The 13,224-nt window shown below is 42.1% G+C and overlaps 1 protein-coding gene across 1 annotated transcript in view; it reads right to left on the bottom strand.

Moving 5' to 3' along the window:
- The window catches only part of LOC100383441 (Structural maintenance of chromosomes protein 6B), a 43,368-nt gene that overhangs the window by 24,883 nt on the left and 5,261 nt on the right, over nt 1–13,224 (bottom strand). Inside the window, exons 8-18 of the mRNA NM_001176091.1 lie at nt 12,907–13,041; nt 6,924–7,000; nt 6,764–6,839; nt 4,925–4,999; nt 4,693–4,797; nt 4,429–4,595; nt 4,258–4,360; nt 4,016–4,128; nt 3,176–3,380; nt 2,978–3,106; nt 2,777–2,891 (exon numbers count right to left, since the gene is read on the bottom strand). Coding sequence (NP_001169562.1) covers nt 2,777–2,891; nt 2,978–3,106; nt 3,176–3,380; nt 4,016–4,128; nt 4,258–4,360; nt 4,429–4,595; nt 4,693–4,797; nt 4,925–4,999; nt 6,764–6,839; nt 6,924–7,000; nt 12,907–13,041 — 1,300 coding nt within the window. The remainder of the gene's footprint in view (nt 1–2,776; nt 2,892–2,977; nt 3,107–3,175; nt 3,381–4,015; nt 4,129–4,257; nt 4,361–4,428; nt 4,596–4,692; nt 4,798–4,924; nt 5,000–6,763; nt 6,840–6,923; nt 7,001–12,906; nt 13,042–13,224) is intronic.

Genomic DNA, 13,224 nt, shown 5'->3' with positions numbered 1-13,224 from the left:
GCAATTGTTTCACAGATAGGCAATGGAAAGACTACATTGTTCTGGACAGATAAATGGATACATGGCCAAAGTATTCAGCAACTAACACCTCGTTTAGCTAAGTTGATCTCTGCAAGGACCAAAAAAAGGAGTGTCTATGATGCTCTAACAGGAAGTAGGTGCAAGACATAAAAGGAGCACTTACAGTAACAATTTTGGCAGAATCCCTAAAGTTGTGGGACATCCTTGCTGATTGGACTCTACAACCAGAAGTGGAGGACAAACATTTTTGGCAGCACTCTAATTCAGGAATATATTCTGCCAAATCAGCTTATGGGAGATTTTTTTAGGATCAACACAATTTAGGCCATGGGAGAGGATATGGAAAAGTTGGGCACCAGGGAAGTGCAAATTCCTAATGTGGCTTGTGGCACTTGGCAGGTGTTGGAGACTTGAACTGCAAACCGGCTTGCTAAAAGAGGTTTGCCCCCACCCACATAGATGCTTGCTATGTGATCAAGAGGAAGAACAATGAACCATCTGCTAGTTTCTTGTGTCTTCTCCCGGCAGGTTCGGTACAAGATCCTTAAGACAGTTGGTCTCCAGAACCTTTCTCCTCAACATGGCAGTTCTTGCTTTGACGAATGGTGGGAAGGAGCAAACAGAGCAATTACTGTACCAGTGCAAAAAGCCTTCAATTCTATTATCGTTTTGGGAGCCTGGACCATTTGGAACCACCGTAAGCAATGTGTCTTCGATGAAATTCAGCCTAGCATTAGTGAGGTCTTCAGTTGGGTCAAGGATGAGATCCAACGTTGGAGTTTGGCCGGAGCCCGGAAACTTTCTAGCATCCTAGCGCTCCAGCCAACCAATGAGTGAATCCTGTTTTTTTTTTCTGGTCAATCAAGGGGCTAGTTTCCCCTCTTTGGGCAGCCATTGTCCTTAGTCTAAAAGCTTAGAGGGGGTCGTGTGGAGTTGTCGGGGTTTCTATAAACCTCCTTTGTTGTATGTTTTTTCTTCTCTTCTTAATATAATGATACACAGCTCTCATGTGTGTTCGAGAAAAAATACAAAGCAGGAATAAACTGCAGTAAACAAACCAAAAAGGCCCAAAAGTTGTGTGTGCATCATTTCACCTCTTAACAAAGACCTGTATCTCACAGTTCCCATTGTAAAAATACATGGTGTGGATTACATCTGTTGGTTGGCCCTGATGGAAAGGGTTGGTTTAATTAGCCACATTACAACCTAAAATCTTAATACAATGTCCCTGAAAAGACGTCAACCATTTATATAGGACTTGAAGTACTGGCTATGGGGTAAGAATATGGGTGGAAATGTTGTCCCCTTCTTAACAAACCAGACAAAAATAAATAAATACACAAAAAAATATTGTAATGTGGGGGATGTTCTACTTCCTACAGCCAAAATAAAATCTGCAGGTAAAAACCCGATACATAGAAATTTTCCTAAGATATAGGAAATGTATTCCATACAATCAAAGTTCTCTGTTTCCAAGTTTATATATTTCATACATTCAAGGAGCCCTTTCTGTTGGAATTATCAATGAGTTTCTCATCTTGTGGGATTTAATTGACATAATTGTTCTAAGACCTCAAGTTGAAGACAAGCATTTTTTTCGCCTAGCTGCAAATAGAAAGTTCTCCTCTAAAAAGGCATATAAGGCTCTCTTTATTGGATCTTCTGAGTTTGAGCCTTTTCATAGAATATGGAAAACTTGGGCTCCTCCAAAAACCAAGTTTTTTATGTGGCTGGTCGAACATAGGAAGGTTTGGACTGCAGATAGGCTACAAAAAAGAGGCTTGGACCATTCGGAGAGATGTCCATTATGTGATCAGGATCAAGAAACCTTGGATCATATATTGATTGGATGTGTTTTCGCACGAGAATTTTGGTTCAAACTACTTCAAGTGAACCTTCAGGTTCTTGCCCCCCAATCCGAGGATAGTGCCTTCCTTGAATGGTGGAGAGTGTTATGTACTAAGGTCTCTGGAATTGCAAGGGATGGCCTCAATTCTCTAGTCATCCTGGGTGTTTGGACTTTATGGAAGCAGCGCAATGGCTGTGTTTTTTACAACAAGAGCCCTAGAATTAATGATGCTATTAGAAGAGTTGGGTTGGAGGTTGTCCTTTGGGAGATGGCTGGTGCAAAGAAGTTGTCTTTGCTTACCGCCCCCATTCCGAGCCTCCCTGCTAGTTAGCTAGCACCGTGGTAGTTCTTGTTAGTTTTTTAGACATGGATGGATTTCTGTATGCCTACTATTGCCGTCGTAGGGGCCCCTAGTTTGTTGTTTGTTTCTTGTATCTGTTCCTCTTCTTTAATATATTATCGCGCAGTTCTCCTACGCTTTCGAGAAGAAAAAAAGTTTATATATTCAAATTTGATCTTACTGGCAACAAACAGAACAAACCCACCACCAACTAGCTTCAAGGTGTTTTTATCGAACACGCAGGAGAACTGTGTATCTTTATATATTACTATATTAGGGAGAGAAAAAGAGACTTGCAAACAAGGATACTTGCTAGGCAAGATCCCCAAGGACACCCGCATACCTGAAGCCTATTACATATAAGGAACAAACTCGACCCTGCCCCATTAATAGCTTCAGCTAAACCTAAGCTCCCAAGGTGTTTAGCCCCAGTCATCACCCAGCAAACTACCTCATCTAGGAAGCTTCAAGGTGTTATGACAATATGACCACATGGCTCTAATATGACAGTAAGTATAACAAACCAAGTTTTTTTTAAAGTCAACGTTAATGGAAATAGATGTTACCAATGAAGTCCTTGTAAGACGCTCTTCTATTATTCTCTTCTTGCAAAGCATCTGTAAGTTTCAAATTAATTTTCTGCACAACTAATTCTTGGTTCTCAATGTCTTCCTTCACTTGCTGCAGAATTAAGACAGTAGATTGATGAAATGCCAGCTTACATGATGATTGGATGCAAAACAGTTAAGTGATAATCGAGAACAAACCATCATTTCAACTACTAGCTCAGAGGTATCCACAGCAGCTGCATGACTATTGTCAATAGAAATTTTCTTGGTATCAACCAACTGTGCCTTTTTACGCTCCACATGCAACTCCTCATCTTCTCTTTTTCTCTGTGGAATATGAGGGGTTGCTATAAATCAGAAATCTTAAAGAAAACTGCACAGCAATTTGAACTTTACCTTTAACTGTCTCAATTCTAAATCGATGCTGTCTCGATCAGCAAATAATTTCCTTTTGCGATCCAACCTCTCTGAGTTTATTTGCTTAATTTCAGTAGCTTCCTGCTCCATTTCAGTTATTTTTTCTTCTAGAGAAGTGCACAAACGACCAGCTCTCCAGTTCCTATTTGCAGGAAGAATGGTCTGAACAGAACCTCTACAAAACCTGCAATCAATTGACACAGAATCAAGAACCCATCCTTTCTTTCCGAAAAGACACTTTAGAACAGCAAATGACTTTAAAAGTTTGCCAATTTGTATCCTGGACTTCCAATGTCCACAATATCAATACTTCCACAGCCAAACTTATTGCAGCTTATAACGACAGTTAATCACTTGAACATCTGATAGACCACTGATCTCAATAAAGTTGTTCATCGATACAGTGAAATTTTTGTAAGTTGTCAAAAGAACTCAGGTTATAGGATTTTCCAGACAAAATTCTAGCCATACTCGTAAGGGGAGGGGGGAGGGGGATCAGCCAGTTGGAACTGATCTTTCTTCAAACCTCAACAGGCAGAAAACTACCAAGTGAACGTTTAGATTTTAAATTACACAGATCGAAGGGAGCAATCTGAAAATTGCATGGCCAAGTAGTGTATGATGAAGTTCTGTCCTAGAAGGTTTCTGTGTTCGCAGAGAGGAATGGGCAAATGGCTAGAACTCTAAGCTACATTTTAAAAGATATAAAGTTCTCAGTATTCACACATACATTTTTCAACAGAAACTGTGGATAAATGCTAGAGTAAAATAGTATGACCAAATCGTGATCCAAAAAACAGAAGTTCCAACGAGGCATACATTTTGCAACCATCAGAAGTATATACTTCCTTCAGATTCCGTATCCTCTGATCAAATGCAACAGACTTTCCCGTTTCATCATCCCGAACTAGGACCTGTCTCTCTGCATGGCCCTGAAATAGTGATTTTTTAGCAACATGGTCAAGAACTAATATTAAAACAGAAGCATCTGAACCAAAAGAAAGGAACAGTTATTGGCATCTATAAATAAAGAAATTAGCGAAGTGAACATTGCGCATTACCTGATCCACTAACACATTTAATATAGTAGGAATTTCCGAATGAATAACTGAAAGTACTGTTGGGTGTGGCGTTGACGGAAGCAAATGATCTGGAATGTCAACCCTATTCAAAGATGGAATAAGAATTCAGACAACCAAATATGAACAAAATAGAAGACCTTATTGTCTTACCGTGGTTTAGTGAAGTCATATATAATAATTTGAAGGTTGCGGTAGTTCACTTCTTTTGCACATTCTCGTAAAACGAGTGAATCCTTATGACATGAGACAATGAAAGCATCTAATAACCTCCCTAATGCATATTCAATTGCAACAGACCAGGAATCGCTTGCCAGTTGCTGCATCAAAGCAAATAACGCAATGAGTGGAACCTGAAGTGAACAAGTAAAGTAATCAAAAGAAATACGACAACAATCAAGGATAGTTATGCCATACCAGATGATATCCTATTGGACCAATAGGAGGGCATTTGAATTTACTCATGTGTCTCTCTACTGATTTATAGAGGCTCGGAACTCTATCTCCTCCGAAGGCCGTTAGCTGTAAAGGAGCATCACTAGTTGCTACAATTAATTTATACAACCAAGTAGTTGCTACTTAAAATGTCTGAAAACACAGCATTAATATAGTAGAAATATTTCATGCTTAATGAAGCATTGGATAGTACTTTGTTTTGTTGGCGCCGTCGTATATCATCAATTTGACTTCTCAGTTGATTGATCCTACGTCCATCTTCTTCTATCTGCAAAGTACATACAACAGAATATACAGTACAACACCACAAGGATCCAAAACAAAGGCTAACACCATAAACATGGCAGCGCGGACAAAATTACATGTTGTGCAGATAATGTGACTACTCAAATTATTCCCCTATGCTGAAGCCATGTCGCTAACCAGGGAGGAGTATACTACTGGGTTTTGGCCAGGGCTAGGGGCATCTCATTTTTCCTTGCCCTTGGGCCTCAGCAGTCAGTAGAGGTCCTCTTTTCCCCTTGGTTAGGTCAAGGTTGTTCGATGTTTTCAAGGGCGCGTGTGTAACCAAACACCCTATTGTGTGCATGTGAGTGTGTTTGTCAAGGTTTTTGCTCCTTTTTTCTTCTTAACACTCCTTCCATCTAGTTTTGGTAAGTGCATAAGGGTAAAAAAAAAAGGTTCCTGAAATCAAATGTCTCCTAGAAGATGTGGGCACTCATTGTGCCTCAAGCGAGACAGACCACACTTTGGTTTTGCTCAGAGATTGAATGCGCTACAACACGACCACTCCTTCATCTGCCCTGGAGTCCAGGCTATAAATCCCGAGTCTTTGAGTAGCGTGGATCACTCAGGACATTGCCATTCTAGCGTGTGGTAGTTGACAGGACCAGAGCAACCATTTTGAGACACGTGGCGATGGCCAAGCTTGCTGGGCACCAAAGCAACACAGTGTACTACAATGTGAATTAGTGATCTCCTTGGTCTCTATCCAAAGATCAGGCGTCGACTAAAAGCAGATCAAGTATAATGATATACAACTCCCTTGCATGTTCAAGGGGATAAAATTAAATTGTGCAGAGTGCAGAGAGTTGTGACTATTCAAATGATTCTCTGATTGATGATTTGGCATATTTAACATCTATACGCCATATCGTTTTCAGCATAAATGAGATTTGACTTAGGTCTCAGTTCTATTTTATATTGCCATCAAGTATTATGGTTGCTTTCCGAACCATTTTTTCAAACAGACAGGAGTTGTGTATCATTGTATCAAGAGTCTAGGCTACTCATACAGCCCCTTAAAATGGCATGAGCAACTTTCTAAACCTCAATAGTTATTTTTTAATCACTTATAGCATCATAAAACTCCAATTGTGGATCACTTAGGCCCCGTTTGGTTTGGGGTGACTAAAGTTTAGTCAGTTAGTCACTTTTAGTACCTAAAGAAGCAAACATGGTGACTAAAGTGAGTGACTAAACTTTAGTTCTTTAGTCACCAAGGGGGTGACTAAAAGGGACTAAAGTAGTATTTTTACCTTATTTGTCCTCTCCACTTTCTTCTTATAGCAAACATCCATTAATTGATAGGGGTAAAACAGTCATTATTCACAACAATTAATGCTCTTTAGTCCGGTTTAGTCACTGGAAACAAACGGGGTACTTTAGCGACTAAACATTAGTCATTAAAATTTAGTCTAGTGACTAAAGGAACCAAACAGGGCCTTACTTCAAAACTTTTTTTTCCTCGAACAGGCAGGAGAATTCTGTATCATTAGATTAAAGAAGGATTACATGGGTAAGGACCCCTAAAACACACACCAAAGAACAACAGGCTGTCAGTTGCCAACACACAGACACATCAATGTGACTGTTAGGTTGGCTAGTATGTTCCTGAGATGGTGCTCAAGAGATGACACAGTTTGTTGTGCAGAAAGCTGGTTTCCTTGTGGCACATTTGATAATCATAACAAAACTGCAATGAATAAGGCACTCTAAGCACACCCAGTTTGGAGGGGGGGAAATTGAATACCTCTTTTCCAATGTCACCGATATTTTTAATAATGGCCCGTAGTTCTTCAGATGATTTTTTTTCTTTCTCACTTAACCTGGATGACGCAAGGCAGAATCAAACATCCAATAAGCAAACCTGGTTGTCACCTAAAGCAAAAGTAACTAGGATGAAAAACTACCTTGTAGCATTTAAATGGGCAGAGTTTATCTCCTGCTGTAATTCCCGTATGCTATCCTCAACTTGAGATACTTCAGCCTTCAATTTCATATAGATAGGATTCAAATGAGAATATTAAATCGAATAGTAGGAAGATCCAAAAGAAAATTAGAGATCCCAAAGCCAAATAAATATACAAAAGAAACCAAAAGGGACATAACACATTAGTGCTGACTGCTGGAGAATGCCAAAATATTAATAAAAAGCCCAAATATATCCCAATAAGAGGTATATGCCAGAATAGGATATACAGCTGTGGTTCAGACCCACCAACCAGAGGGGAGAGGGCCTGAGCTGGAGTTCCGGGTGGTCATGCAGCAGGGTGCAAAGAGCAGCAGTACTCTGCTAACGGATGGACGTATCGTTTCCCCTCCCGCTTGGAGGGGCGACTCGTCTCCCCGAAACACCTCCCCTCCCACCCAGCACGACATATCCCCTCCCCAAAGCCCCACACCAGCGACCACTGTGGTGCCGGCAGCCACCTACATACCACCCCCTATGCTCGCCTAGCGTCACACTCACCCCATTCCTCATCCCCAGCCGCTGCGAGTGGACGGTCGAAGGCCCAGCGCTGGAGCAATTCAACTCCCCATCTCGACGTGTGATCGACGACCCTCACGCTGCGTCGGCGTCGTGCAAGAAGGCACTGTTATCCAAGTCATCCGCTCCACCTATGATGGTACCCCAGGCGCAGGTGCACCGTGCACGCGATTGCGGAAGGCGACTGGACAATTCAGAAGAGTAGACGGACTCAGCGTCGGTGGATGAAACCTCCACGGCGCACGAGGGCCTTTATCCGTGACAATCTCAAGGGATGATGCTTCAATTGTCTGGCGAGTGGCGACTATCCATCGCGCAGCAGCCTGCCAGAGGCAACACGCTCGCCCCGCGCAAAGGATGGAGTGGCACAAGATTGCTCTATTGTCTCTGCATCCAGAGATGATTCCAATTCCACGAGGGAGGACACAATGGGCAGCCAGACGGACCGGAAACTAGGGAGGCGCAGGCAAAGCCGTAAGAGGCACCGTGGGAGAGGTGAGCATTAGGGATGAAAACGGTCGGAAACGGTCGGTAAACACTAAAACCATTACCGTTTTCATATTTTTTATCGGAAACGAAATCGAAAACGGTAACTCCGGAAACAGAAACGATATCGGTATTTCGGAAACATCGGAAACGAAAGTTCGGTGCGGAAAATACACCGGTAACGGTCGAAATTTAAAATACGATCGGTAAACATATCAAACTTCATAATACAACAAAGTTGACAAAAGATCACAAAAACCACAAGTTCACAATTCATGATATAACAAGTTCACAATATAACAAGTTCACAAGGATCACAAATTCATAATATAAAAAGTTTACAAAGATCACAAATTCACAGTATAATAAGTTCATAAAGATCACAAGTTCACAGACTCAAAGTTCACAATTCACAATATCCACTAGATTTAGCCGACATGACATGCTTACTCATGAAATATTTTTTCCTCACATAAAGAGTTTTTCACAGCCTCACAAGAAAGCCCTAAAATCTAGTGTGTGGAAAAGACAGACTGTCGGCTCTTTATCATTATATATTACTAATACATAACATGTGCATAGAAAAGGGTGGATTTGTTTGAGAGACTAAATGATTAATCTCAACTGCCTTCCAACACTATCTATCCCAAAATAAATCTTAAAACGTTCAAAAAATATAAAAATAAGTAATTCTTATCAGAGACGTACAGGCGATGTGAAAAAATCACATGCTGGAAAATTCCGAAACACAATTCCGGAAATTTCCGAGACACAAATCCGGTAATTTCCGACAAATACCGATAAACGAAGGAAACGGTCGGTAAAACACAACGCCGATTCCGATACCGATTCCGATAAAAAATTCCGAAAACCGATTCCGTTTTCGAAAAATACCGTTACCGGTGAATCCGATCGAAAAATTTCGAAATTGGTTTCCGGAATTCCGAAAAATTCCGAAACCGTTTTCATCCCTAGTGAGCATGTTTCAGGGTTTCCTATGGTGCCCCGTTCTGAGTTTGGAGGTTCCTCTGCTCCTTCTCCGGCCTTGACCGCACCCTCTCCTGGCACAGAGATTGAGGTCGCTGGTTTCAACAAGCCACCGAGGACCATCGTTGAGCACTCCGGCGGCCTAATGCACCAAGAGCGACTTGCTTTGGTGGATCTGATCATTGTTGACATTCCTGAACAAGTGTCTGAGGTTATTCTACATGATGTTCACTCAAGGTTTCATGTCCCTTTGGAAGAGATGAGGCTAAGTCGTGCGGATTCAAAGACCTTGTTTGTCATGCCTGATTTTGAAGTTGTCACCCGGGTTCTCAATGGTGGAGGGTAGCTCATTGATGCCAAGGTAAGACTCTATTTCAAGCGTTGAGCACATTTCATGGGATCCTCAGGTGTCGTCTTGTCAATCCGACAATCCCTATCAACGCCGAATTACGAGGTATCTGGTCCATGCTTGGGACCTTGGGATCGTGGCGGCGATGCTCAATATTTACTATTCGTTGAAGAGATTCTGACTAAAACAAAGCACTATCGGGATGTCTTTCGTGTGTCAGCTTGGTGTTCATGCCATGAGGATTTGCTGCCCATATCATCTCATGCAGCATTACCTAGAGCTAAGGAGTCTTTTTGAATCAAGAGTGGGAGTTTGGGCCTTAACTACGTTCCGCCAGTGAATATATGCATGTGTTTATCACATTCAGCGCCATTACACCATGCAGCAGGATGTCTGCATCAATGGCCACATGTTGACAATGTTGCCCAACCCCAAGTCCATGCAAATTTCATCACCAACTACGAACAATGAGATAAACTTAGGTGTGGCCACCTGCCACATCACCAATGGCAATCATGTGGTTATAGTAGCAATGCCTACCACAGTTGCCCATACACATCCAAGATATTTCACACCGACTTCTATGTGCCCCATCTTGGCAGCTTAAACCTCAGCACTAGTGTCTAATCAGTTAACGCATCTGGGGGCATCATCTCATCTAACTGTTGCTATGTAGTAGTTATTAGGCAATGCATAGGTGCCTAGCCATGAGTTGTCTGTAACTGAGTACAGTGAGTTGTCCAAAGGAATCATGCAGTATGTACAATTATGGAAAAGTATATATTTTTCCACAAGAAATTGATGGACAGAAAAGAGACATGAGATCTGGGTGCAGGCACCCTTGATCTTCTAATTGTATATGGGAATGTGTGATGCACCATCCTTAGTTCGAATTTTCAATAAAGAAACAAATTGTGTAAGATACGGGTGAATGTGCACTTCAACTTTTTTCACTTATGTTCAAGATATAAGGCCAAGATCTGAACCAAGACAATCCAGGTCATGTGTGGATTGATCTATTAATAAACAATTGTGCACAACCTAAAAGAGCTGATTAATTCCATGGCCAACTAGAACAAATCATGTTGGCTACTAGCCGTTGCAATTGAGATTACTTTTTGAAAAGGAAAGAGTAAAATACAATTGTGGTCCTCAAACTTGTCCTAGGGTGTCATCTAGGTTCATAAACTTACATATTGCACAAGTGCATCCCTAAACTTGATAATCTATGTCATCTAGATCTAAGTCCATGAACTTGCAGACTTTAGAAGCGCACCCTCATCTTACTAAATGATGGTCATCTAGGTCCAAAGTGTTAGACATATGAACAGCAATGTCCACTTGCATAACAATCACAACTATAACCGATGAAGTGGATCATTTTTTATGGATTCGCTCAGAATGGCCTTATGGCCTATTAGAAATGGAAGGTGCGCTAGTGAAATCCCTACCAACAGAAAAGGATTACAATCGGGCTAGTAATAATAGTCATACTTCCAGTAATGCCCATGTTGTACACTCTTTCATGGGCATCGACCTAAGTGACATCCAAGCCCAAGGCAAGGGTAGAGCGACACAGGTGCATGCAAAGGAGGGTGGTAACAGGAAGGAAATTAGGAAGGATTGTTAGGCAAGTTTGTGGATTAGGAGATGCACCTAAAATATAAAGGGGGCCTTAGTCTGGATTGTAATCATCAAAGAGAATACACCTTCACGTGTGGGGTGTGGGTTTCCTCTCCGATGATGGCACCGGGTTTTTCCACCGCCGCCACAATCGACCACGACCCTCCATCGGTTCCTTGCTATCCATTGTGTTCTCTGCCTCAATTCCAAGTGATTCCACATTCACCACTACCCTTGCCTCACTAAGTAGTGAGTAGCCTGTCAATGCCATATCAGGCCAAATTCAACCTAAGCTAATTGTTGTGTTATTAATAACCAATGATTTCATTTGGCACTAGTCTCACTCAGGTATACATCTCTATGTTAGAGATGTCTTTTATCTCTTGATATTGAGGCTATCCGCAATCGTTCCCACTAAATTTATCCCCCTATATCCCACTATCTTGCCACGTCAACAGGATTCCTCCCCCTATATTACTACTCCCCGCAGCAGTTTCCTCTATATCATCCCTCTATACCCCACCAAAAAATATAATACTATTTTATCCCAACTACCATAATTGCCATCTTTCTTTTTTTTCCTTTTAATACAGCAGAAATAATTAGTTCCATCATATTCACGGTTACACATTTATTTTTAATTGTAATTATTTACATATTGTTAATATATAATATTGCGAAAGGGCCTCTAGCCGAGTTGGCTAGGTGGTCTGAATAGCACTCCTCAGATCCTGGGTTCGACTCCCCGTGGGAGCGAATTTCAGGTTGTGGTTAAAAAATCCCCTCGTCTTTCCCACGCCAAACACAGGTCTAAGGCCCGGTCCTGGTCGCGATCGTTTCTCACATGGGCTACGGTGCCGCTGTGTATGGGTGGGGCAGAGGTTCGGGGGTTTTCTAGACCTGCATGAGAAGGTCTTCTTCTCGATATAATGCACGAGGGCTGCCTTACCACCTGAAGGTCGAGTTTTTTAAATATATAATATTGTTAGGAGTAAAAAAGGTTAATCGATTCCTCAAATTATCTCATTGTTCGCAATATCCCCATTTGTTCACAATATCCCCAACTAAATCCCCATTCGTTCGCAACAAAACTCGGAGGCGTCGTCCCCTCCACCGGCGCTACAGGAGGCGTGGGACAGGCTATTGATTGGGTGTAGCGGCACGATGCCACCCACGCAGCCGCCACATCGTAGCGATGGCGATCAGCATTACCATCGTCAAGAGGATGACACGGACGAGGAATCGTGATGGGTCTCGCCACCGCCATCAACGAGAGCAGCGCGTCACAAATGGTAGCAGGCTTGGATTTGGAGGCGCCTTCGACGAGCACGGTGGTGCATTAGCAGGTCGTTGAGCGTCAATGAACACATCATCATCCTCCACCACAGCCATGGCGACGGGCGGAGTCCCATGCAGGGGTCGATAAGGAGGCAGGCGACCTTGGGTTCGCTCGACGAAAGTCCTACAACGACCGACTCGGTGGCAAGCGGGCGTGGCGAACGTTAACGCGAGCGCAGGAAGTGGATATAATGTGCCACTGAAACAAGAGGGAGAGAAGGTACCCTCTGTTAGAGGGCCTGATAGCGGCAGCCGATGCATGAGATAGGGTGGTTTTGTTTCCCCTATCCGAGGGGAGGGGAAGGGAAGGGGCAACCATTGAAGGCAACCTTATAGTTGTGATAGTTACGTATGTGAACAAGAAACATATCCAATTTAGATTAAAATTAACACATAGTTGCTCATATTTCTAACAATTTGAACCTGGATGACACTATTTAGTAAGATTAGGGATGTGCTTATACACTATGCAAGATCATGGATCCGGATGACATAAATTAGCATGTTTAGGGTTGCACTTGTGTGACTTGCGAGTTCATAGACCTAGATGGCACCCAACAAATAAGGACCGCCAGCGTATTTTACTCAAAAAAAGAGAGATGCAGTTAGAAGAAAAAAACACCTGAGTTTGTTGCATATGCTGCAGCTCAAATTCATGAACTTGCTCCTCTAGTTGTACCACACGGGCATTCATTTTATTCAATGTTTGCCTTCCACGAGCATGCTCTTTCTCTAGATCCATCTTCAGTTTCACAGCCTACAAAAGGACATGAATAACTAAGAAGACAGCTAACAAAGTAACGGTAGAATCATATCTAGTATCTAATTGCAATAGATGCAATTTCAAACTTTTTTGAAATTTATCACGTAAATAATAAATAAGACAATTTTCACATAATTGGGCATACTAGTGCTAGAGACTCCCACATAAGTGGGGCTA

This window comes from Zea mays, chromosome 7 (genome assembly GCF_902167145.1).
Source record: "Zea mays cultivar B73 chromosome 7, Zm-B73-REFERENCE-NAM-5.0, whole genome shotgun sequence".
Lineage (NCBI taxonomy): Eukaryota > Viridiplantae > Streptophyta > Magnoliopsida > Poales > Poaceae > Zea > Zea mays.
The sequence above is the reverse complement of the archived record's forward strand: the minus strand, read 5'-3'. Positions and strand labels throughout refer to the sequence as shown.